General features: G+C 41.7%; 1 protein-coding gene across 2 annotated transcripts; it reads left to right on the forward strand.

The window, feature by feature from the left end:
* Positions 1-7,206: 7,206 nt before the first annotated feature.
* Actg2 (actin gamma 2, smooth muscle) lies at positions 7,207-26,280 on the forward strand. 2 transcript variants are annotated; one of them, XM_010631535.2, is made up of 9 exons: positions 7,207-7,301; positions 14,906-15,067; positions 16,021-16,149; positions 18,257-18,367; positions 18,636-18,720; positions 20,589-20,750; positions 21,610-21,801; positions 22,923-23,104; positions 26,058-26,280. In XM_010631535.2, exons 2-9 carry the CDS (start codon positions 14,942-14,944, stop codon positions 26,199-26,201), a joined length of 1,131 nt encoding a protein of 376 aa, XP_010629837.1. In that variant the 5' UTR covers positions 7,207-7,301; positions 14,906-14,941; the 3' UTR covers positions 26,202-26,280. The 2 variants fall into 2 exon arrangements, with proteins under 2 accessions (XP_010629837.1, XP_010629838.1); XM_010631536.3 differs by lacking the exon at positions 7,207-7,301 and adding an exon at positions 7,532-7,796.
* Positions 26,281-27,331: the final 1,051 nt, after the last annotated feature.

Genomic DNA, 27,331 nt, shown 5'->3' on the forward strand with positions numbered 1-27,331 from the left:
ATGGCAGTTCCTCAAAGATTTTAAAAATAGAGCTACCATATGATCCAGCAATTCTATAACTGGCTATATAATCAAAGATAGTAAAAGCAAGGTTTTGAAGGCTCTTTGTCCATCTTCATAGCAGCATTATTCACCATAGCCAAGAGGTGGAAGGAACCTAATGTCTCCTAACAGATGAATGGATAAATACAGTGTTGCATATCTTGTAAAAGTTGTCAGATTAAAAATAGAGTCACTTATGTCAAACTCTGATAAAATGGAGTTAGGGAAGACCATGAAGAAAGGACTTTCACACATCATTTGCCAGATAACAGGAACAATCCTAAGGACAAATACCAGCACAAGGACAGCTAGCCACCTATTCAAGAATACTTGCCTGATATGCTGTCTCACAAGCTAACAAGACAGCCTGCTTTGACCATAAGATTATACATTTCACCTAGTGACTCCCTGTACCAATGGACTTTCTTCAACAACAGTTACATAGCTTTTCTCTTTCCTAGTTGTCTTAGTTACTTCTCCCATTGCTGAGACAAAATATCCAACACCCAAAGTTAAAGGAGGAAAGGTTTATTTAGCTCAGTTTGTAGAGGTTTCAGTCCATAATTGGCTGGCTCTAAGGCAGAGTGAATGGCAGATAAGCATCACAGAGGAGAAAGTTTATGGCACACAGAAGGCAGTAAAAGCAACAAGGGATGACCACAGCTCTTTCTATCCCTTAAATCTTATCCCAGCTACTTAGGGTGGTTAGCATTCACACCCTTAATCATATTGCCCTTGATCTTAGAATGGCATCCTGAATCAATTCCAGCGTCACACACTCTAGATCCAGCCACCTCTGAAAAAGCCTCTTCTATACTGCATGAGGCTTTGGGGGTACATCTAGATACAAGCCATAACATTCTGCCGCTAGCCCCCCAAAGACTTATGCATATCCCTTTATGCAAAAGGCATTTAGCCCATCTCCAAGAGTTGCCAAAGTCCTAACAGTTTCAGCATTGCAGGTAAGTCCAACTCCAAAGTCTCTGAGATTTAAGGCAAAATTTTACCTGCAAGACCTCATATAAATGAAAAGAAAGTTAAACATTTCCAACATTTAATGTCATGAGATAGACATTTCCATTACAAAAGCTAGAGATGGAAATAGGAAGGAATGGGAACAAAACAAGACCAAAATCCAGCAGGACAAACATTAAATCCTATAGTTCCACTTCTAGCATCCCCAGCAATCTGTGGCAAGTTGCTAGCTCTATAGGGCTTGGGTGGCTTCAACTGTATGGCACCTCTGGTGGTTGATGCTCCCATGGATTCTTTCTTTGGCAGTTTTTTTCTCACTCCTTGCAGCTTTCCTTGGACTGCCAATGTTCCTGGCTTCTCCCGCCTTCTGGACCTTTGGCTTCACACTCAACAGTTCATGGCATGCAGAAGATAGCAAAAGCAACAAGGGATGACCACTGCTTTTTCCATCCCTTATATCTTATCCAAAGTACTTAAGGTGGGTACCAGCCACATCCTTTATCCTAGTCCCCTTGACCCTAGCACTGTACCATGAATTAATCCCAGTATCATGCACTTTAGATCCAGCCACCTCTGAAGAAGCCCCACCTATGAGTGCATGAGGCTTTGGAGGGCTTTAGACACAAACCATGATGTCGGAATAGCCCCAAACTTTCTTTTGTTCTCCGAACACAACCAAGGCCTACCAGAGTTTTACAGCTTATATCTAGATGTACCCTCCAAGGCCTCATGCACTCATAGGTGGGGCTTTTGAGAGTGACTGGAACATGGGAGTGTGATACTGGATCATGAGTTTGATACTAGATTAGTCCATTGATTGGTTTAACATATAGTTCTGGGTATAACTAAATGGATTTACTGAAGACAGAAGACCCACACTGAGCATGAGTGGCACCAATCAATAGGCTTGTAGCCTGAATGGATAAAAGGGAAAAAAAGGAAGGCTGCTACTTCCTGTCTGCCCTTCAATGGACTGTTTCTGCTCTGCCATGCTGCCTTGCCTTGGAACCAGCTGACAATGAACTGAAACCTCTACAAACTGTGAACCAAAATAAACCTCTCCTTTAACTTGTGAGTGCCAGATATTTTGTCCTAGCCACAAGAAATTAAGACACGGGAATGTTTATGTCCCAAATACATTTTCATATTTAATTCCCAAATAGAACTTCCCTTACTGGAGATTCATCTCTGTATTTTTTGAATGTTGACTATGCAAACTGTAATATGAAATATTACTCAGCCTTTAAAAGGAAAAAAATTCTGGCTAATGCTACAACATAAATGAAATTTGAGGATGTTATGCCACATGAAATATACCAGTGACAAAAAAAATACTGTGTGGTTCCACATATATGAGCTATTCAGAGTTTCCAGATTGCTAGACAGAAAATAGAATGGATTTATGTAAAGTGAAGTAAATCAGACACACAAGCTTAAATATCGTGGTTTTTTCCTTATATGAGATACCCTAAATATAAATAAAGTACAAAATAAAAGACAGTTGGAAATAGATGGATCTTTAGCATACGGGAAGAACACTGAGAGATGGAGGGAGCAGGTAGGAAATGAGATTTACCAGGGTGGGGGTGGATTGTGAAGCATTGTTTCCATGCATCAAGCACCTATGAGGAATGTTATCATTATGTACTAGAAACGTGTATAGGGCCCCAAGAGATGCAGGAACGGGAAAAGGAGGGAAGGGAAAGGCGATTTAAAAAGGAATTTTTAAATATTGGGCCGGGCATTTAGCTCAGCGGTTGGGTGGCCTGCCTTGCAAGTGCAAGGACCCGAGTTCAATTTCCGGTACCAAAAAAATAAAAAATAAAAATAAATAAAATAAAATATTGTACCAGCTCCCCAAGATGTACGTAATCATTGTATGTCACAAACATGTACCAATTAAAAAAAAAAAAAAATAGAATGGTAGTTGCCATGGACTGGGGAGGGAAGAGAGAATGGGGAGTTATCATTTATTGACTATACAATTTCAATTTTGGAAGGTGAAAACGTTCCAAAGATTGGTTGTATAACAGTGTGAATATATGAAATACTATAAAGCTATAAATTTAAAGATGGTTAAGATAGTAAGTATTTAAAAAGAGGGTTTGGGACTTACCTCAGTGGTTCTACTGCCTGCCTCGCAAGTGCAAGGTCCCAAGTTCGATCCCCATTACTCCCCCAAAAAATAAAAAGATAGTAAATATGCGTGTTTTACCACAATTTGAATTTTTAAAAATTAAAACATAAGTGTCCTGGGCCAGGGATTTAGCTTAGCAGTTCTGCTGCCTGCCTCGCAAATGCAAGGTCCTGAGTTTGATCCCTGGTACAAAAAAAAAGTGTTCAGCCTTCTTAAGAATGTTATGAAAGACAGAGCTCAAAAAAAAAAAGACATTTGATTAAACTTCATTAAGGCAAATGCTACTAGAGAGTATCAAAAAAGGTTTGTTATATCACTAATATGATATACAAATAAGTCTATAACTCAAAAAGATGAAATGAACAATCCAATAGGAAAATTTACAAAAATATAAACTAGTTATAAATAAGGAGAGGAGAGGGGTTGAAGGGAGGGAAAGGGATTGGAGAAAAAGAAGAATCAAAATATACCATGTACAGGTACAAATTTCCTTTAATGAACATAATCATTATGCATATTTAAATTATACCAATAAAATTAATTTTAAAAAACGTAAACCAGGCATTCTCAAAGACAGAAAAAGTTTTTTTTTAAGTTAGCAAATGAATGTCTATTCACATTTGTTACCACATAGTTTTAAATTTTGATTCTGAGGTAAGAAAATGCTAAGTTTCTCTTCAGATTAGGAAAATTAAAAAGATGAATAATTTCCAGTATTTTACATGGTTCCTTTGGGCGCAAGAAGAAACAGATGAGCAGAGACATGGGTACAACTAGCTGCCCACGGAAGGAGACAGCTCCAGATGTGAATACCTAGTTCTCACATTTTCCTTTGTCTTCTTAAACTGTCATATTTTATAATTAAGAAAAAAGCTAAGCAATTGTAAGATAGTGTGTCATGAAAATTAGCATGTTTCTAAATGTAATAAGCAAATGTTATTGGAAATAAGCACATTAATTCTGAGAATCTGAAAGCAGGTGAAGACATTGGTTTCTCACACTCCTGGCATGAGCATCAACAGGCAGCCTGGGAGACAAGTTGGCAATTTCCACCAGTATTTCATGAGGTCTTTCTTGACCATACAATTCTGCTTTTAGAATGTTACCATAAAGCCAGTACCTCTGTAATCTCAGCTAATTGGGAAGCTGAGGTAAAAGGGACACTCAAGCCTGTGAGTTCTAGACCAGATTGAGCAGTATAGCAAGACATTTCAGTGGCATCTACTTAGCCATAAAGAAAGATACATGTGAGTCTTTCAAAGGAAAATGGAAGGATCTTGAGACCATAATGCTAAGTGAAATAATCAACACAGCTAAATGTTGCATGTGTTTTTTATTATGAGAAACCCCCAAATATAAGTAATTTAAAGAATAATATTAAAGAAAGGTGATAGGAAATGAGGTGGTTTGTGGAGAAAGGAAGCGAGTCTGAGGAGGAGACAATGGGAATGGATAGGAAGGGGAAAAGTGAAAATTATTATGGTGCAATGTGTATATGTAACAGTCCCCCAAGATGAATGCAATTATTATGTATCACAGACGTAGCAATAAGATTTCATTTTAAAAGAAAATTTAAAACTTTACCTCATAGAACTACCCACATTTGCACACAGAGGTGCACACATAAAGTATTATTAATTGCAGCAATGCTTGTAGAGTAAAAAGTTGGATATGACTCAGAATCCCATTGATAGAATATTGGTTGTCATTTATCGCTATTGTGGAAAACAATACAAGGGATAAAAAATCATATGGAATAATTTGGAAAGACACCCAAGAGTATTAAGAGAATATGACAATGTAAAAAAATATATTATGACAATCCAATTTTTATAATATAAACAACATGTTAACAGTGACCAGATCTGTGTGGGAGCACAGGGGATATTTGCCTTCTAAAATATACATTTTTGTATTCTTTGAATGTTTTACAATGAATTTTTGAAAAAAAAATGTTAGGAAAGAAAATTTAAGAGTTCTTCATACTAGGAAAGAAGCAAGTACCTCTGGTATTTGGTTTAACAGCCCCCTCCCCATTTGTTCCTGTGTATCAAAGTCTAGGCAGACACCAGCCTCCCAGAAATGTTTAAGCATCAGTTTGTTTGGTTGATTCCCCTCTCTGGTCTCTGGGCAGTTTGAGCTCTGGCTCACAAATAGCTCCTTTTTGTTATAGGCTTTTTATTGTTTATTAGCAGATGTTACTAATCTCGATATAAATTCCACAAGGGCAAGGTGCCTCCATCTGTTCCCCAACCACCGTGCTGATTAGCTAGAAAGAAGCTGAGCTAACCCTGACACTGAAGAGATCAGGTCAAAGGAGACTGGTGCCCTGTCCCATCTCTGTCTTTATCTCTGCCTAGAGACAGAGTCTCAGAGCAGAAGCTGTGACCCTGTCACTTAGTGTCAAGCTGCTTGCCTCCACCAGTCACGACTAAAACAGTGCTTTCTGGACCAGCTCCTGTTGTGTTCACCACCTTTTAAAGGCAGTCTCCATTAGATTCTTCCTCCAGGACAGGCTGAGAAGGCTTTTCTTGCATGAAAGTGTCAGGAATACTTCCAATAGGGCTTTAAAATTTACACTTATGTGACCAAACACTCAGAGCAATGGTTAGAAGGTTAGAAGATGAGCAAGTCCACCTTTTGATGGTCCATGTCCCTTTTATATAGGGGACAGTCACAGGCCATCATTAGATTCTTTTAGCAGGAAGCTTTCCTTAGCCACATCTCCTTTGCCTCAATTCTCAGTTTATGTGGAAGTCAGACCTATACCAGGTCACCAAAACTACCTAGTACTCTCTGCCCATGACTAGTATTCAGTGCATAATTCTTCTATTGAAGGGTAGGTTTCCAGGGCACATGAGTGTTGGTTGGAGCCTATAAAATGCTAGTAACAGCTTCCTGCAGGTTCTGATTCAATAGTTCTACATGAAACTCGAGAAATTGTATTTCTGACACATGCCCACATCGTGTTAATGCTTCATGCTGCATGCTGGTGGCCCCAGACTTTGGGAACAGCTAGGTTTGAAGGTGGAACAAAATCAGGAAAGCCCATCAGAAAGCTTTGTTTCACTCCAGGCCAGAAAAGTTCAGATCCTAAGCCTGACAGGACACAGAGGAGACACATTTCAGGACCACTAGGAAGGCTGTTGTGGTGCAGTGGGGGGCAGGGAGAGAGAGAACTGAATAGTTTGGGACAGTTGAGCTTGAGCTGAGTCACCTGGATGTGGATCTCTAATAAGCAACTGGTAATTTTACTCAGGAGCAAGTGTGAGGTGTTGAAACTATGGAATTGTGGAGTTGGAAGTATTGCCATTGTGGTAGCTGGTATTGTGGAGCATGAAATAGCTACCCAGGAAGAATTCACAAGTTACGAAAAGACAAGCAAGACTCTGGAAATTTCTACAGGCTCATGTGTCTTGTTGGGTATGCCTCAGCCCTGAGGCAGGTCCTTGGTCTGTGATTCCCCATAGCAGGAGACTGATAGAGGGAATCCAATAAGGAAAAAAGTCAGGCAGAAGCAAGTAAATTTCCAGAGGAAGCTTAGGGTGACTTGGGAAGCCAAGGCAGCAAGTGACAGGGGACCTGGAATTTCTTTTCCAGTACAGATGGCATTTCCTTTCAGCTTTTGGCTATCCCGGGTTTGCACCAGAGAAAGCACAATGGCATCTATATTGGAGACACTGCATGAGTATCCCAGGCAGACCCCAGAGCAGTGGGCAGTAGGCCCAAAGGAGGGAGGTGTGGGTGGAGGAGGCCCACTGCCATTCTTGGTATGGTTCTCTCTCCAGGAGCAGAGTTGCGTCTGGACTCGCACTGGGCAGCTTATAAGGCCTGGTGTGAGTGTTGTTTATGCAAGTGCAGCATAAAAGGAACAAATCCACCAGCACCGAGGCTGTTGCCACTCGAATCCTTTTGCATACATTTTTTAAATGATAATTCACTCTACCCACCCTTCCTTCCACACCCCCCAAGGCCAATTTATTGAAAAAACCACCTTATATGGTAATATTGCTAACACACCGTCAGCTGGCCTTTTTAGGGACTCTGTTTAAAGAAGATCCGCCTCTGGGGTTTTATATTGCTCTGGTATTTCTGCCAAAGACACAGCAGCCCTCAGTCCGTGGGAGGAGGACCTCTCATAACCTTGGTGAGTACTATGTGGCTTCTGCAGCTTCTTCCTTTCTGTGGCTGCCTGACCTCTTAGGTGCTAGGGGTGCCTCCAGATTGGCCTGGCTTCTGTGATGCTGGCCCAGGTCATGCATGCATCAGGGCTCTTTATGACAGCAGCTCCTGCAAGCACATTGTTTCCTACCTGGAAAAGGCCTTTCTGGCCAGGGGGCATCCTGGAGCAGGGACAGTTTAGACTTATGCTTCCTCCTATCAGGTCGGGAGGCAACTGAGATGTTTTACCTACATCTAGTTGTCTTGCTCACTCAGATGTCCTTTGTCATGGGTTAGAATGTCTGGGAGATTATCTTGGGGGGCAGAAACTTGGCAGAGAAACAACTTCTCAAGATATTTGAGCAAAACCAACAATGTTCCTGGAGTTCATGAAATGTCCATGCTGGGAATAGGAGAATAGGAGAGTATTTTCATCAGTCCCCATTGGGTCTCTCTGTCCTCTGATTTGTGCTTGGCTAAGGTGAATGGAGAATTTTCTCAGTCTACAAAAGTTCTAGAATTACTGTGGGATGAGTCACTGTGGGATGAGGAAAAGGATTGGGATAGAAACAAGAGTCTTGTAGCAGTGATATAGGGAAAATAAATGTAACTCCCAGCCTTTTAGATGTCAAATATACTGAGTTTGTTGTGTTCCCCAAAATTGAAGAATGAATTCTAAGGAACAACAGAGGTTAAGAGTCAGAAAATTTTAGAGAAAACAAGGATCTTAGAGGTAAACTGTCTGGCTACTGAAGCCATAGAGTGGCCTCAATTTCTTCATCTCTAAAATGGAGTAATTTTAATAGTATTACTTGATAGCTGTTATAAAGATTAAATGTATAGGGCCAAGGATTTAGCTAAGTGGTTCTGCTGCCTGCCTTGCAAGTGCAAAGTCCTGAGTTCGATCCCCAGCACAAAAAAAAAAAAAATAGATAAAGATTAAATGTATAAAGTATGTCCATCAGTTCAACATGGTCAGAGTCTGGGCCTGAGTTATCAAACTTTAAGAATCATCTGGAAAGCTTGCTAAAACACAGATGGCTCTATACTCAACCCAGATTCTAATTCAGTAGGCTGGGGGAAGGGGGACAATAATTTGCATTCCTAAGGAGTCTCTGGTGATTAGGTAGAGCTGAGGCTGGTGATCTGGGAACAATACACTTTCTGTACTCTTTGAATGTGGGTTTTACTTTGAAACCAGCCTTTGGGTTGAAAAGAGACACAGCTTCCCATGACAGAAATGGGTGGTGCTATGAACAGGTAAGAATCTACATGTGAAACTTGAGAAACTGTCATGGGCCATTTGACATCATGACCTTTCTTCTTTCCCTTTGTTCTTTACCCACATTCATTGAACCCTTACTATATGTAAGTCACAGTCCCTTGGTGACAGTGTAGGAGCTTCTGCAATCAGTGGAAGAGGTGGATAACCAGATGAGAACCATGGACTGTTTGAAAGGAGAAAAACCCAGGAGGAGCCTGGCTGTTCCCAGGAAAGGCCTCCTGAATCAAGGGATTCCTGGGTCATCTCCTGGAGGAGGGTGGTCCTGGTAAAGAGGAAGCATGGTCTTTGGGACTATAAATGGCTTTGTTCCATGGAGTTTAGATTGCAAAGCAAGAAGGAGGAAGAGCCAAATTCAGAGGCGTGGATAGAATCAGTCTTTTACTTTTTGTGCCTAAAGTAATAATTGAACAGTGGGCACCATGAAAGGTTTTAACCTAAAGGGTGGCAGCAAGAGGTCTGTATTACAAAGGGTGAGAGTGGTACTGCAGTGTGCAGGTCCTGAGCTGGTGGTATCAGTGGCATAGAGGTCCAATTAAGAAGGGCTGGTGATTGGCTGGGAGGGAGGAGAGAGACAGCAGGGTGTTGGGTGTGGGTGCAGTGATTCTGAGCGTAATTCCAGGTAGAAGCCAGTGGTGAGGAGAGCGGTCCTAGAAGTGTGCATTGTGATCTGGAGGTATGGCGGGGCACAGGTGCATGGAGACACAAAAGGTGGTTGGCTCTGTGTATCTGAATAAGTCAATCAGAGTGCTGTCAGAATTTTCCACCGTGTTTCAGTATTTTTCATGAAAATAACTTCCCTCTACCAGCTTTTTAGATCATATATGTATTAGCTTTTCCTCACTATAATAAAATATCTGAGAAAACTAACTTAGAAAAGGTTTCACCTATGAGTTTTGGAGTTTTCAGGCCATGATGAGTTGGCCCTGTTGCTTTGGACTCGTGGCAGCATATTATGGCTAGAGCACATGCCGAGCAAAATTGCTAATCTCATTTAAGTCAGGAATCAAGAGAGAGAGGCCAGAGGTTCACATCCTCCTTCAAGAGCACATCCCTAATAATTTAAGGACTCTCCACTAAGCCCACCTTGTAAAGGTTCTCCCTTCTCCCCATTGTGCTACTCTGGGACTGAGTCTTTAACACACTGGCCTTTGGGGGACATACAACATCCCAAAGATAGATGAATAGAAAGAAAGAAAGAAAAGTTACAAATAACAATACACAGATAAACAGGTATTTATAAGTCATTTCAAGCCCTTGCCCAATATATCTATAACTATTGTTAGAAATCCCATTATCCAGAGAGCTAAAACTTTCTACTAAAATGAAATGTCTTTGGGAACTGGCATAAATTCAAACTTCAATAGTCACTGATTTTATGAAACAGATTATGTAATTCCTTCCAATATGATAGGCTCCATACAGAAATAAGCTTTGACAGAAAAGAATAAGAGAGATTAATTGTTTTTTTGTGGTCCTTTACAACAGGGGTTGGCAAATATTTTCTGTAGAGGGTCAGATAGTAAATATTGTAGGCCTTGTAAGCCTGAAGGTCTGTCACAGTTACTTTCAACTTTGCTACTGTAACAAAAGCAGCCATAGGCAATACAGAAATTATGGGCATTTCTGTGTTCCAATAAAACTTTACTTATTAAAAAAACTTTACTTATAGACACTAAAATTGAAGTTCCTATAATTTTCAGAGGCCATGGGCTATATTAGTCCTCTACTGCTTTATTTTCAAACATTTAAACATGTAAAAACCATCCTTAGTTTGTGGGTTTCACAGAAATACGCCTGAGTTTGCCTACTCTGATTTACAATTTATACAGCATTTTCATTTCTGTTATTTCAATTGATTCATCATCTTGTGATATAGATGTTATCATTTCCATTTTATAGCAGAACCAGGCCAGGACATAGATAGGGCTATAGGAAAGTTGTGCCAGGAGGGAGGATAAAGGCAAAGAAAGGAAAAGCAAGGGTAAGTCTGTAGCCAAACTTGTTCTGTTTGGGTGGGGGAGAGGGTGAGTCTTCACACCTCTGTCCTCCTGCTGAATTGAGGGCAGCCAGGGAGATGGTTGAGTGAGCAGATTATTCGCACTCATTATGTCTGGTTTCTGGCTACCTCCGGGGGAGAAATAATAAAAGCTGTGTTTCTAACTCCATGAGATCCTCAATGAAGCCCAGATGTGGTACACGCTGGAAGAGCCAAAAAAATTCCTCAGCTTCCCGAGAGTGCAAAGCGGTTGTGACCCCAGGAAACCACAGTGACTTTGGCTCTGGTTCAGCTGACATGCTTGAGACTAGCCACAAATTACCAGAAAGAGCTGAGGATGGTTTAGAATTTCTCCTGGCAGAGACACTGAAGGAGTCTTGAGTCCAGGACAGAGCCCCTCGCCCTAGGCCAGTGGGGCCCCACAGAGGCTCCCGGCTGCCAGCCCTCACCTGCTTTCCCTGCCCTCGCTTCTCTTTTGCTTCTGCTTCAAAGAATAGATCTACAGCACCTGGAGTGCCACAGAATGGTCTTGTTGACAGCTTGAAGTCACTGTGTGGCTTGTCTAGGCAGCCATGCCGTTTGGGAAACAAAGTCCAAGTGTACGGGAACACCAGGAGGGAGACAAAAGGGTTCACTGAAAAGCCAGAGGAACTCGAACTATAAATCACGCTCGAGAGAGGGCTGCTAAGGGGACCAGGTGCAAGAGAGCCACATAAGTACAGCTTTGCCTTCCAGAGGCCCTCTGCTCTGGATGCCAGGTGCCCTCAGGGCAGACCACCTGCTAGAACAGGGCGGCTTCACCATTTGCTATCCAGCTTGTGAGGCTGTGCCCATGTGGCTCCTAATGAGGTAGGGGGATGAGCAGACCAGATCTGGCAGGGCCCACTACGTGGTAGGATTGTCACCCAATGTTTATTACGTACCTACTGTGTGCTGAACACTGAGTGGGTTAAGTGCTAATGTTGTAAATGTCAATCCCAACATGGTCCTGGCAAAGGAGGAGTTCAGAGGTTTATGGAGAGAAAAGAACACAGACCCCTTTGTTTTAGGGTTTTTGCTGCCAACTTCTCCAGAGAAAGAGACAGAAGCAAAATACCAAACATGGAGAAGTTATGACAGTTTCACTGAAGTGATGAGAAAGGCACAGGCTCAAAATTTGGACCTGTCCTGGGTTGAGGCCAGGCCTATCTCCCAGCCTTTTCTGGCTAGGAGGTCTCTGGCTAAGTCCTTTCATTTCTTTGAGACTTAAATTTCCAAAAGTATGAAATAGGATTTCAAATAGCTTCTTTCAGGTCTGTTTGGAGGATTAAATAGCTGGCATTATATATGTGAAGGACTCCATTTTTAAAAACTAAAAATCATTTCTACAAACACTGAACATACTGTAATGTTTCACTCAACAAAGCAACTTGCACCTTTTTCATTCCATTAAATATTTGTCTTTCTCCATTTTACAGAGGTATCAACTTACTTATTCAGTAACTTATGACATTAGGGTGGAATTTTGTTCTTTTTTTTTTTGAGACAGGTTCTCTCTATGTTATTCAGGCTGACCTTGAACTCACTATATAGCCCAGGCTGGTTTCAAATTTTCAGTGATCCTCGTGCTTCAGCCTCCCAAGTACTGGGATTACAGATGTGTGCCACCACACCCAGCTTCACTTTGGGTCATTTTATTTTATTTTATTTTAGTTTTTTTTTTTTCAGAGAGGGTCTCACTATGTAATGCAGGCTGATGTTCAACTTACTATGTAGCCCAAGCTGGCCTTGAACTCTCAACAATTCTCCTGCTTTAACCTCCTGAGTGCTGGGATTACATACAACACATGCCCAGCCCAATTTTGGTCATTTAAAAATCAAGATGATAAGATGCTCTTGGCCATTTCATCTCCATTATTTCATTTGATCCATCTTCCATGATGACTAGTTGTCCATTCATAACAGGTTGACATTCACCCATTAATTAACACCTTTTGCTAACACAAATTCAGCCAGCTATAAATATGCCTACTGGTGTTATTGCTCAGCCATATCTCTTCATACTCTGGGACATCCTGTTCTGAGCTCCATGGGCCAGGTTAGAGAGATGGGACTGATTTCCTTGGCTATGGGGGCCTATGAGGACCAAGAGTGCAGAAGCAAACCTGCGTTTAAGAAGTCACACCAGGCTTCTCTTCTGTTGTGAGCCCCACTTGAACTATAACTGGGAAGGGCTTTCTTTCAGTGCTAACAAGCCTCTGCTTCGCTTCTGCTTCATCTTTCTGACCTTGTATACACTGTCTCGCTTGCTGTCTAGCTGCAGCAGAAGGCCATTTGGGTTTCCATAGAATTTCTCCTCTTTTCTATGGCACAGCTACCAGTGGTTGCACGTTCTGAACAACACTTCTCGGTGTCCAGCTAACTCAGTCAGTGAAGCGTGAATGACATTTCTGCAGCCTTCTTCCTTCACAGAAGCTTTGACTTTCCCTGTTTCACTCCTCTCTTTTTGTGGGGCTCTAAAAGTCTGTCTGCCTGATGCCTCAGCTGGGGCCTTTCTCATGTCCACTGTTCCCTACTCGTGGTGTCCCAGCTAGGAGGCAATCTGCTCACTGCCTCCTGATGTTCTGCTGCTTCTCCATCACCAAGGGTCAAGAATTTTCAGATATTGTCTTTAACTCAAAAGGAGGGAGGGAGGTCTACAGCAGATATTGAAAAATTAATACCATCATCACATTATATCTGTCCTGATTCAGCTCTCAACATTGGAAGAGACAGCTCTCAAGGCAGTGGGCAGTGAGTCCCATCTTGATGCTCCTTCCTTCCCTGTCCTCTCAAGCCACCCTTTCCTCTTCAAGGTGCTTTCCCCTAGGACTGCAGTTCATCAATAACTTCTGTCTTTTTCTTCTTAAATGTATGTTGTTGACTTTTTATTCTCTGAGCGATATATGAATACAGTCTCCCTGTAAAGTGTTAGACCATTATAGATGTAACCCAGCACCTCCTCTTCCTGTCCACTCCCCATGCCCAGAAGTAATCACGATCCAATCTATAATGTGTTTAGAACTTTTTGCTATGTAATTATACCCACAAGTTTAAAATCAGTGAAACACCTGATAATGTTTTATGGGTTTAAAAGAAGTTACATAAGTGGTTTTATGCTGTACATTCTAATTCTGCAACTTGCTGTTTTCACTTAGCAGAATGATTTAAAAATCTACCCATGTTCATCTATATAGCCCCACTTTGCTCTTCTCTTAACTACAGTAAGTATCCTGTTATTAGGACATTTGGGTAGTTCTAAATTTTGCATTGTGTGTTTCCCTAAAGAGAACCAGTTTTCCTGAACATTGACCAACACCTATTATAAAATTTTGAATTTTAACAATATGATGGGTGGAAGATAGTATTATATAAATTGCATTTCCCTGATAACTAGTAAAAAGCTAAGCAGTTTTTATTGAGTATTTTCATTTCCTTTCCTGTACTCCGACTCACAGTCTTTGTTTTCCTTTTCAGCTATCCCCCGCTCTTTTTAGATGGTTTTCATTATGTAGTCCAGGGTGGCCTTGAAGTCAAAACTTTACTGCCTACTCTTCCCCAGTACAGAGATTATAGGCATGACCCATACCCAGATCAGCTACTTACTTTCTTGTGATTTGTAGGAGTTCTTTTAATAATCCTTTGTTAGCTATATTGCAAATTTTTTCAACTCCTTTCCTAACCAATAAGTCTTTTAGGGTTCTCTCCACTGGATGAAAGCTTTGAAACCATTTCAAGTCTTCAAAAGGAGGTATTGATTTGGTAGAACTGCCATAATGAAGTGCCACAGACTGTTCTCATAGTTTTGGAGAGTAGAGAACTGAGATCAAGGTGTTGGCAGGATTGGCTTCTTCTGAGCCTGCCTCTTTGGCATACAGACAACTTGTTCTTACTATGTCTTCACGTGGCTCATCCTTGGGTGGATTTATGTCCTGTCTCTTCTTAGAAAGACACTTCTTCTATGGGAGTACTCATGTTAGAACCAGCTATATTGAACTAATGACCTCATTTTAATTTAATTACCCACTTTAAAGACCCTATCTCCAAATACAGTCATATTCTGAGGTACTGGTGGGGTAGGAATTCAATATATGAATTTGAGAGGTGGTCACAATTGAGTCCATAACAGCAGGGTAGAGGGAAGAGACCAAATGCCAGCAAGTGAGAGGCTAGGTCATACCTGTCCCTCCTGTGGTTTCAGGGGAGGTTTGGCCCCAAAGCCAAGAAGACTGTACTCAGCTTGATTGGACAAGAAGCTGAATAATTAATTCTCTTCTCCTCCTCCTCCAAGGTGCTCCAGCCCCCAGTTCACTCAGCCACACTCACCATGTGTGAAGAAGAAACCACCGCACTTGTGTGTGACAATGGCTCTGGCTTGTGCAAGGCAGGTTTTGCAGGTGATGATGCCCCCCGGGCTGTCTTCCCTTCCATCGTAGGCCGCCCTCGCCACCAGGTGTGTGTTCATCCTGACCCAAGGTTTTCTCTCTCTCTCTCTCTCTCTCTCTCTCTCTCTCTCTCTCTTCTGGGGCAAGAGGAACTGTTTTCTAATTAACTGAGAAAGTGGAACTTTAAAAAAGAAACAATCCAGGCCGAAACCAATATCCAGCAGGCACACAATGATGTATTATATCTGGGTTAAATTTGAGTGTTGCTAGGTTTAGAAGAATTAAAATATATGCAATTTTAAAATACCTTGGCCTTTAAGAAAGTTTCATCTTACGAAGATGCACACAGAACTAACTTGAGATCATGGGCCATGATAGAAGCAAAGTATTTCACAGGAACATAACAGACGGGAGGGTTTAATCTGAATGGAGGAATTTGGGAAAGGGAAGGGAAAGAGAGACCTGCAACTCAGAGGGCTTCAGCATGTGAGAAAATAGCAAGATTGAGAGTTAGAGAAGTACAAGCACAGGGCATTTAAGGAGGGCAAGTAGAAGTCTGTGCATGTGAGAGTGTGTGTGTGTGTGTGTGTGTCTGTGTGTGTCTGTGTGTCTATGTGTCTGTGTGTCTGTTTGTAGTAAAACGATGGGGGGAGTGATGGGCTTTGATTTCTCTCAGAAAATCACATTGTCAGGCAGGGGATTTAGCTCAGTAGTACCACTGCCTCGCAAGTGCAATGTCCTGGTTTCCAACCCTGGTGCCAAAAAAGAAAAGAAAAGAAAAGAAAATGGCATTGTCTTAGGAGACAGGAGACCAGCCCACAAGAAACCGGAGGTACTTCCTCTTCCTGTCGTTTCTATTCTCACCTGTGTCTGCCCACCCTTAATCTCTGCTGTCCTGTTTCCAGGGAAAAGGGGGATTCTCCCCTTCTCCCTCTCTTTCAGAGACATTCTAATGTGTGAATCCCTCTGTGTGAAGACTGACAGCCAATTTACTCTTCTTTCCTTCTCTTCTGCATTGCAGGGTGTAATGGTGGGAATGGGCCAGAAAGACAGCTATGTGGGGGATGAAGCTCAGAGCAAGCGAGGGATCCTTACCCTCAAGTACCCCATTGAACATGGCATCATCACCAACTGGGACGACATGGAGAAGGTACAGGAAGCCCCCGACATGTGCTCACTGTGATAATAACACATCATCTTGACCCTTGTATCCCATGGCCCATTTTTCTGTCAACTCTTCCTCAAAAATGTTTCTCACAATTTTTCTCTCTCCAGGATCATTTCTCCAATCTAGGCTGCCAATCTTTCTCCCTGACGTGGTTTTCCACTGTCTTGTCACCTACCCTCACTCACCCAATTAACTCTCTACCCTGCTAAAAAGCTTCACTTTCCAAAAAACATCAGCACATGTCACTCACCTTAGAACCTTTGGTAGATCCTCATTAACAGCAGTAGGGTCCTACCGCTCTGTAGTGGTGTGTGAGGCCCTGGCCACACAGTTCCCAGCTTCCTCTTCTCATGCAGCATTCACTCTAATTGGTGCTCACCCTTGTTTAAAAATGCTGATGCTGCCTCCAGAGATGCAAAGAACCCTTTTCCTTTCCCCTATTATAAGTTCAGCCATATGCATTGATGTTATATTATAATGATGACTCTCTTATGAAACTCTTTTTCATTTATTTGTGGGTTTTTTTGTTTTGTTTTGTTTTGTTTTTGGTACCTGGGATCAAACTTGGGTCCTTGAACTTGCAAGGCAGGTGGCAGAACCACTGAGTTAAATCCCTGGCCCTGTGTTTTTTGGGGTTTTTGTTTTTGTTTTTGTTTTTTTTTGTTTGTTTTTTTTGGTTTTTTGTTTTGTTTTGTTTTGTTTTTTTTTACAGTACTGGAGCTTGAACCCAAGGCTTCTGTACTGAGCTACAAACCCAGCTTTAAAAAAAAATTTTTTTTTTAATTTTGTGACAAGGTCTTGCTAAACCTCCAAGCTGCCCAGGTTGGGTATGAATTTGAGATCCTCCAGCCTTAAATTCCCAGAGTCCTGGAATTATTTTTGTGTACCACCATGCTTGGCTTTCTAATTTTGTGTGTGTGTAAGAAAATATAGGAGAGGCTATTTTTAAATAGAAATATTTGTGATAAATAAAATTATGTATGCAAAATGATAACATTCTTCATAACATTCTTCTGATCAGTTCCACTGACAGCTGACTGAGAATTCTTATTTCTGTTATGACTTTTCTGAAAGAAAGAGAAGCTTATTGACTAGATTACAACTGGGCATGAAGAATGTTGATTTGAAATCTGTAATTTACTTGTAGTTTTCTCAAAATCCTAAACTGTGGATTGAAGATTAGCACAAAAAAAATGCAATAGCTTTCACATCATGCATACAGTGGAGTGGCACTACTAGCATCTACAGGGTAGAGCCCAGGGATGCTATTAAACATCTTATAATACACAGGTCTCCCCTCCAACATGGAATTATCCAGCCTAAAATACCACAGATCTGAGCTTATGAAACCTGTGCTCCAAAGCACCAGTCTGATCAGTAAATAAATAGTGAAAACTGAACACTAGCATATTGTATGTGTCAGGTCCCCGCAGGAGAGGGTACACTCACTTTTTTGGTTTACGTGATTAAATGAAAGACTACTTACAGGGGTGTGAACAGGTTTAAGGCACCCAGAAAAGGATGTTGAGGCACCCAAGTACTAGCAGCAGTGAAAGCTCTTATATTCCTAACCCTGAAGGTGTGAGGCAGAGAGGGCAAAGTGTTACTGGAGCCCAAGGTGAGCTGGAGTCCTAGAAAAGGGATCCAACAGGAGCTATGTTTATGGAGGATTACTCCATTCCCAGAAACACCCTGATCTCTTTCTCTCCCCCAGTGTGTATTCTCTCTTAGTTTCTTCCATCAGCCAACCATAGCCAGAAGCCAGAAAGCAATGATGCAATACACCTGGCTCCCTTTGGGCACAAAGCAACAGGAAAAAGAGAGAAGAGGGAAGAAGAGAGAAGGTCATGTGGAAAAAAACAACACAGAGACGATACTAGCCCCAGGTCTATACTGCCTTGGGTCCTGTTGAGAAAGAATATACCCTCTAAATGTCAATCAGAAATATCCAGGATCGATCATTCTCTTCTTCAGATCCAGCCCCATTCTGTGCCAGAGTGGGCCACAATGCCCCAGCGTGGGCAGGTCAGCTAGATTCTCCTGACCCATTGGGAGTCTGCAGGGCTCATTTGGCTTTTGTCTCAACCAGATCTGGCACCACTCTTTCTACAATGAGCTGCGGGTAGCACCAGAAGAACATCCCACCCTGCTCACAGAGGCTCCACTAAATCCCAAGGCCAACAGGGAGAAGATGACCCAGGTAAGACCTGGGAAGACTTGAGCACAGGCCCAAGAATGCAACGTGGATGCTCAGCCAGATACTTTCTACCCTTCATGTGTCAATGCAACAGAATTTTTCAGACCTGCTATATACAAGGTCAGGCCAGGCCCTATGGGAAGTGGAAGTAAAATGAAGAGGTGCCAAATCAGCATAGTGTCTGCCCTTAATAAGATTACAAACCATTCTGCAAGCCAAGAATTACTGTCATTTTTGCCAGATCATCCTTTGTTCTTCATTGTCCTTTCAGATCATGTTTGAAACTTTCAATGTCCCTGCTATGTATGTCGCCATTCAAGCTGTGCTCTCCCTCTATGCCTCTGGCCGCACCACAGGTAAGGGGCCCTGCAATCCATTCCTTTTCTGACGTCAGGGGAAGTAGGGACAAGCTGGGCTTGTGCATAAGCTCCTGCCCAGAAGAATAAAAGGGACAGCCAAAGTCCGGGGGAACTGTTATATACTGAAAACATGTACTAAAACAAAGTTCAGGGGGAAATCTTGCCTAGGGATGACAGCGGAATGCTCATGGGAATGCTGGACTTGAGAATACTTCATATTGTTGGAAATAATTTATCTGAACAAAGCATAACTAGTACATCCTTTATCTTCCTCCCACTGGCCAATGCTGTTTCCCCACAGTAGTCTTTCTAGGAGCTTACACGTCCCATGATATTGGAATGTTTGTCCCTCGGGAAGCAGCAACAGTAGAACCCGTGATAATGGATGTGCCAGGTGGCCTTGCTATAGAAGGATACTCAGGAAACAGAGAACCTCAACATACAGTGATCCTTAATAGAGACTCTACAGCTTCCATAAACACTGTTCAAATATTCATTCATTGTATATTACTTGATTTATTCATTCATTCATACATCAAACATTTTCCATTGCTCTCTATGATATGTTACACCCCACACCAGGCCATGGGCATACACTGATAAGACAGACCCTGCCATTTTATTATTCATTTATTTATTTATTTTCCAGTACTGGGGATCAAATTCACAGATCCTGCCATTTTGCAGCTAACAGTTTAGTGGGGGAGACACACAATTAAAAGATAATCTCACTACAGGTAGTAAAAACAGAGAGGGGGAAACATGGCATACACAGTGTTATATTCTGGGCTTTGCACTTGATTTTATGGTGTAAACATGTTTGTTGGACACATAATAGTCATTAGGCGATGGTTCCATTATTTACTTATTTTGCTATTTCTGTATTGCTAGACCTTTAGATTGTCTCTGACTTTTATTATAAAATATTCTGTGATAAAAATCCTTACATGAGAGCAAGATACTGGTTTCTGAGTATTTATTTTGTGTCTGAACCATCTCATTATGATTTCTTAGATGATTCTTCTGAGTCCCCTAAATATAAAACCATGTCGTCTACAAATAATGGCAATTCTGTTTCCTTTTGCTAATAATCTTCTTATTTCTGTTTTCTGTCTTAGTACATTGGCTAGATCATCAAGGACAATATACAATAATAATGGTGATATTTTAGTGTTTCTCTACCAATTATGATGTGACTGTTGTATCAATAGAGATTTTGTATGTTGACAAATCTCACCACCTTTCACTGTTCACTAAAGTTTTTCTGTCATTTTTGTTTTGTTTTGTTGAGACAGGGTCCCATTATGCAGTTCAGGCTGACCTTGAACTCACTATGTAGCTTAGCCTTGAGCTCATAATGATTGTTAGCCTTCTGAGTGCTGGGATTATAGGTGTGTGCTATTGCACCCAGCTACTAAAAGTTTTTTGAGTAGATAATATTAATCTTTTTTCAAGTTGGCTTTTCTTCATAGCACTTCTGGATTTAACGTTCTCATTGTAGGTGCATATGTGTTAGTTTGACTCCAAAAGATTTGCAAAGTATTTGATCTCATTTAAAAGAATGTTCAGTCCAGACTTAGTACAAATTGATGTGTACACTACCATGAATGTGTTTCAAGGAATCTAAGAAAAGGAAATATTTTGCTTGCCTTTCAGAAGCCTACAGTCTCACTTGGGAGGAAAAACACACACTCTCTCTCTCTCTCTCTCTCCCTCTCTCTCTCTCTCTCTCACTCTCTCTCTCTCTCATTGATTATTCTCATACTGGGTGAATTTTCTTAACTACTGAAGGAAAATACAGTACAAATAGTAATAGATGAAAGACAAAATGAAGTTTTCAGAAACCTTCTTCTCTCTGTCCACAGGCATTGTCCTGGATTCAGGGGATGGGGTCACCCACAATGTCCCCATCTATGAGGGCTATGCCTTGCCCCATGCCATCATGCGCCTTGACCTGGCTGGCCGAGACCTCACAGACTACCTCATGAAGATCCTCACAGAGAGAGGCTATTCTTTTGTGACCACAGGTATCCAGCCCCTTTCTTGATCCTGGCTTGAGTTCAGAGCCAAGTCTGACATAAGATAGAAATTCTCAGAACTGATAAGAATTCTCTGACCCTGTGTCCTCAAACTGTCACAGGGTAGACTGAGAGACTCTGAGCGAGGGCTGTGCCTCTGAACAAGACCAGATAGTCAGGGCAGCCTTACTGAAGGAGGAAAGTGCCCAAGTCAGACCAGGGAGGAGAACAAGACTGAGATCTAGGTGTTCTAGGCAGCACTTGACTAAACCCTCCTTTATGCCCTTCTGCAGCATTCCCTCCTTCCCTGGAGATCTGCTGCTGCCTCTATTCGTGTCTCTAGGACTAGTAATTTTGACAAGGGAGTGAAGATCTGGTGCATTTCATTACCTAGGAGTGCCTATGTTGTGTCTGAGGATGAACAGAATATAAGAGTTCTGAATTTCTAAGGAGAAAGGGTCATGTGGCCCACCATGGCAAGGGTTTTTAGGAAAGGGGCTCTTGGATTCTGTTAAGGTCACAAAGTTGAGACTGAGTGTAATAGCTGAAAATGTGACCATCTATTTTACAGTTTATTATAATGCTATCTACCAGATAAATGTGACTTTGTTGAGACTGAGAGATGAAAGCAAGGAGAAAATGCAGTCTGACTTGGGCATCAAGCCTTTGAACTCTTGCTTTAGAAAGAGGAGTGGAAAATTAACATGGGATGGAGAGGCCCTCTTCAGAGGCAATTCTGTCATCGTCCTAAGACTACAGCCAAAGTAGCTGTGAAAAAAGAGGGAGCGGGTGATTCATGGAGATAACAGCAGCACAACCAAAGCAGCAGAGTTGAGTATCCACTTTCTGACATTTCTGCTCCTTCCAGCTGAGCGAGAAATCGTGCGAGATATCAAGGAGAAGCTGTGCTATGTGGCCCTGGATTTTGAGAATGAGATGGCCACAGCAGCCTCATCTTCCTCCCTGGAGAAGAGCTATGAACTACCAGATGGGCAGGTCATCACCATTGGCAACGAGCGCTTCCGCTGCCCTGAGACCCTCTTCCAGCCTTCCTTCATTGGTGAGCCCACCCGACCTGCTGATGGATCTAGAGGACAGAGGGGTTAAGGGATGTGAGTTATGGAGAGAAACACCAGAAGTCAGAAACACTTCTTTTATTGTCATAATATTCCACATTTTACTAGGAATGGGTAAAACTATATATATGGTATAATAAGATGAACTCTACTTTAAAAGAGTAAGAAAATCAAGGTAAAGGAAAAACAAGATAGAGAATATTACATTGAGGTTGATATACTACATGTGTCAAGATACTTCTGGGGTCACTTAGCATTTAGGTCATAGAGATCATATCTATTTGGTTTAAAGGTCATACTTTTTTTGTGTGTGATACTGAAGATTGAACCCAGGTCCTTTGAACTGAGCTACAGCTCCAACCAGTTTTTATTTATCTTCAAACAGGGTCTTGCTAAGTTGCTCAGGCTGAGTTCAAACTTGCAATCCTCCTCCCTCAGTCTGACAAAAGTGCTGGGAGTACAGGTGTATACCACTGTACCTGGCTTTCAGATTTGCTTTTAATTCCTGATTCTGTCTCCTCAAGCCCTGTCTTCTTGGACTTGTTACCTGCTGCAAACTGCTGTTTCCTCATCTATAAAATGGAGATAATGATAATATCTACCAGATAATATTAAAATACAATTTATAATATAATTTTAATCAATTACTTCCTTGAAGAGCTCATGAGAGGAAAATGAGGAGTGACTGTTCATGGGTAGGGAGTTTCTTTGGGAGCACTAAAAATACCCTAAAATTGCATTGTGATAATCATTGCACAACTCTGAATATACTAAAAACTACTGAACTATAGTCTTTCAAGTGTGAGTTTTATATTATATTAATTATATCTCAAAACCATGAAAAATAATATAGAAAAATAAGTGTTTCAAAAGAAATATGCCTTGAGCAATGGTGTGAAAGATTAAAATGGGCAGAGGGGTTGAGGTGAGGGGACCAAAGACAGGGCCATGACCAGTTAGGGGTCTCATCTTGTGATCCAGTTGTAGAGGCTGATTAAGGGTTGGAACTAGGGCAGTTGCAATAAGAGAAGATGGATCATATGAGGGTCTAAAGCTGTGTGCATTAAGTGGATGGGTGTTGACCAGTTACTGTAATCTCCACCAGGCATGGAATCTGCTGGAATTCATGAGACAACCTACAATTCTATTATGAAGTGTGACATTGACATCCGTAAGGATCTGTACGCCAACAATGTCCTTTCTGGAGGCACCACCATGTACCCTGGCATTGCTGACAGGATGCAGAAGGAGATCACAGCCCTGGCCCCCAGTACCATGAAGATCAAGGTGACTCTTGCACTAATTGCCTTTTCCTTTTCTGTGTTCAAATACCTACCTGGCTGGAGACACTTCTGGCCTGGTAGTTTGGCAGACCCTTGGGTTCAGGTTTAGCCTGTTCTGCAGTCAGTTTCATCTGGGGGATTAGAGTCACTGGGCTCTGATGGGCTGGAGATGTGGTCATGTGGATGTTATACAAGAAGGAGTTGAAAGAATTTAAGATAAAAAGTATATTGAAAGGGTTGAGGCAGAAAGCAGAAGAGGGGAAATACTATAGGTAGGAAGAAAATAAGGGGGCAACACTACAGTATTTTTCAACTTTAGTGAGGACCCTGAGGTTACCCCAGAGTAGGAGAATGAGAGTTCTGAAGAGGGAATGGAATGTGTGACCATTTGGCCTGCTCCTGTCTCAAACTCCCAGAGACAATCTTTGACCCCTGGATGCCTCGGATCTGCTGTTCAACTTGGCTGCAGCCTTTCCCACATTGCTTCTCACCAGGGCTCATTGTCTCATGGGCTGTGTGTGGCAGAATGCAAGTTTACCTGCCTACAACTTCTGCTGTGCCTCTGGTATCTAAATAATTATAAAAAACTTTTTAGGGCTTCTAGGAATCTTCTTGCCAACAAGTCTAGGAAAAGAGTTTGTGACTATAAATAACAAATAAGTAGAAAGTTACAAAGTCTCACAATAAAGCTAAGGAGTAGACATGTGTAAGGAAGTATACTCCCTGATGACAGTATTCTGAGAGGCTTCTTCAGAAAGGAAGGGTGTTCCAGGCTTTCCTCATGCCTAGCAAACAGTGCTTATCACAGACCAACGGAGTGGCCCACCAGAAAACCAATGAGAGCCTGCATGTTTTTCTAACCCAGAGCCTCAGGAACATCACACTTAGGAAGGCCTGCTTTATGGAGGACACAGTGCCAACTTGGGACAAGGACTTTTTACAAGGACCACATGTTAACATACCACACCTAGCCTCGCCCTCAGATCTGGTTCAAAGGATAGTAAACAACCACCAATGACTGGATGTATTTCCTAGTTCATCTGCCCTGCACCAGCATTCATGGAGTTTAGGATCCAGCTGGTAGAAAATGATCAGTTCCAAGACAACCTTAGTTGACAAGAGGAAGAGGAAGGGAACTCCAGGCAGGAGAAGCAGAGTGAGCAGAGGTACTATAGTGTGTGAGGTTACATAGGACTCCTAAACAAATTAGACAGCAAGATTTGGTGAGAGGAAGTGAAGAAGAGGCAAGCCTTGACATGGAAGAAGACATGTGGGAGTGGGAAGATTTAGGACCTCCAGTCTAAGACAAGCCACAGTTTTCTTACAACTAGGACTTCCCAGAGATAAACTTGGTCCCTTTCTTAGTGACTGTGCATTCCCAGTGCTTGAGAAATCTGTTAAAGCAGCACCCAGGTGACTTTTGTCTATTAATAAGATAACTTTTATTTTGAGACAGGGTCTCTCCATGTAGTTCAAGCTGGCCTTGAACTCACTGTATAGCCCAAGCTGGCCTTGAACTTGCAGTGATCCTCTTGCCTCAGCCTCCTGAGTGCTGGGTTTACAGGCCTGTACTACCATGCCTGGCTAACATAAATTTTAAACACCCTATTATTCTCTAATGCCATAATCTCTGCAATTTAAGAACTATGTAAAGATTTTAAGGAGACCAAAAACAATCAGTTTAATCTCTGGTTTGCTCCAGTCCTGAATTCTTAGACCCTTCAGAAACTAGGAATGTCAGGCATGGTGGCACGTGCTTGTGACCAAAAACAATCAGTTTAATCTCTGGTTTGCTCCAGCCCTGAATTCTTAGACCCTTCAGAAACTAGGAATGTCAGGCATGGTGGCACGTGCTTGAAATCCCAGCATTCAGGAGGCTGAGGCAAGAGTATCACTATGAGTTCAAGGCGAGCCTGGGCTACACAGCAAGTCCAAGATCCTAAACTACATAGTGAAACCTTATCTTGGAAAAGAAAAAGAAAGAAAGAGAAGGAAGAAAAGGAAAAAGAAAAGAGAAGAGAAGAAACTAGACAATTAGTCGAAGAGCCAAGGATTCCAGTCAGATAAAGTTCAACATTATTGGACATGATAACCAATTTCTAAAGGTTAAGCCCAGAACTCCTAATGGCAAGAATGACCAATTTATGCACGAATTTGGGAACTTCTCAGATATAATAAGTTGCTGTTAGCAGAATAACCTCAAAACAGGGGCTGGGCAGATGGAAGCAACCCAGCTCAAACTGCCTAAACTAAATGCAGCTTAAACTGCATTTAAACCCCACACAAGGACAGAACAGGGTAACTTCTGTAGATGTTGTTATTTGTCAGCTATTGCTGAGTAACAAAGAGCCATTAAATCTCAGAAGCACTTAAAAATGAACATTGACTGCTCATGCATCTGCTGGTCTGCAGAAAGTCAGCTGGTCAAGACCAAGCTTGGCTAAGAAGCCCTGCAGATCTAGCCAACTTAGATGAAGTCCATGTCTCTCATTGTGAGGCCCAGATGAAGGGCCAGTAGCACCTTAAGGGAAGATTTTTCTCATGAACATGGTAGAGGTGTGAGAGAGCATACCTGACTACAAAGCACATTTCAAGCCCCAGTTTATGTCATGGCCACTAATATCTCAAAGGACAAGGATAACACGGCCCAGCTGAAAACCTCAGAGTCAAGTAATATGCTCTTCCCATGGTAGAGTGAAGGAAAGGTGAGAAGATGAAAATTTTGGACAATTATCTAGTCTACCAAGATGTTTATTCTGTTCATTTCTGACTATGGTGGCAGCCCTTTCTTGAGACAGTCTGACAGCAGGGTAGAATGAGGGTAAGACTAAGCAGAGTAAGACTGAGGTCTTACTTCACTATTTTTTTTTTAGGAGGGAGTGTGACTATATTGCACCCGGGTTCTTTGCCTGTTCTCCTGGAGGCTGATCATCATTCACCACATTTGCTCTTTGCAGATTATTGCTCCCCCAGAGCGGAAGTACTCAGTCTGGATTGGAGGCTCCATTCTGGCCTCTCTCTCCACCTTCCAGCAAATGTGGATCAGCAAGCCTGAGTACGACGAAGCAGGCCCCTCCATTGTCCACAGGAAGTGCTTCTAAAGTCGGAACAGTTTCTCTGAGTAACCCTTTGAGATTGCTGTTATCAGTCATGAAACATTAAAATCTGCAAGACTTATTTCTCTGTATGTGAGTTTTTTTTTATCCTGGGCTGTCTCACTCACAATGCTAAGAGCTTTTCACTCATTATTTTGAATTATTTCAAATTCATACAATGTCCTTTTGAGGCAGTACCTATTATTATCCCCAACTGAGACCTTGGTGAAGATCTCAGAGAACCAAGATTAAAATTCAAGTGTATCTGACACCAGTGCTAGTGCTTCTGTTACTTTACCAGTTTGTCTTTTTTTCTTGAATGTGAGTAAGAAAGGATGAGAACTACATAACTCTTACAGAGTTAGGCAATTTGGGCTTTCACAGATGTAAGGGCTTTACACTAAAGAACATGAACGCAAAGCCTGCAGGATGTGACATGAGTATGTAGGTAAAGTACTTAGGTCATAATAGGTTTAGGATCTCTCTGAGATTCTTTGGCACTGAAGATTAGATTGTATTCTGCTCTAAAACTAATCAAGAAAAGAATAATACCCTTAAGAACATTTCTTCTCCCCCCTATTTACTTTCTCCCCACCCTCTGCCACTGGTCAATTCTGCTTAATTTGTTAGTTTTATGAGTATTTACTGAAATTTTGATGTGCAGAATTTCTAAATAAGGCTGCATGGGATTTATATTTCCCATAGAGATGATTCCTGTCAATCAAGAACTTGCTGCATAATGAGGGAGACAGACATGTGCTATTCACACAAGACAATATGAGAAGAGATAGAAGCACCCACAAATTACGATGAATAAAAAGGGATAAGAATAATAATAATAACAGTAGTAACTGACATTTAATGAGCTTAAAATATGCTAAGGACAGCATTACAAGTGTTAGTGGATTTCCTCCTTATTGAGCAGATATTAATATCACCCTCCTTTTAAGCTAATTTACTAGTTATTAGACCACCCAGTTAGTTAGTGGCAGAACTAGGTCCTCACTTCTGTCTAGTGCCCCTTTTCTTTTTCCACCTAGACAAACCCAGACTCCATGCTCCTGACCATCTCCTATCTATCTGGTTGATGAACCGTGCTGGACACACCCACTTGGAGACAGTAGGGCCCAGTGGTT

The sequence above is a fragment of the Fukomys damarensis genome, unplaced genomic scaffold (assembly GCF_012274545.1).
Source record: "Fukomys damarensis isolate Sample0158 unplaced genomic scaffold, DMR_v1.0_HiC HiC_scaffold_2, whole genome shotgun sequence".
NCBI lineage: Eukaryota > Metazoa > Chordata > Mammalia > Rodentia > Bathyergidae > Fukomys > Fukomys damarensis.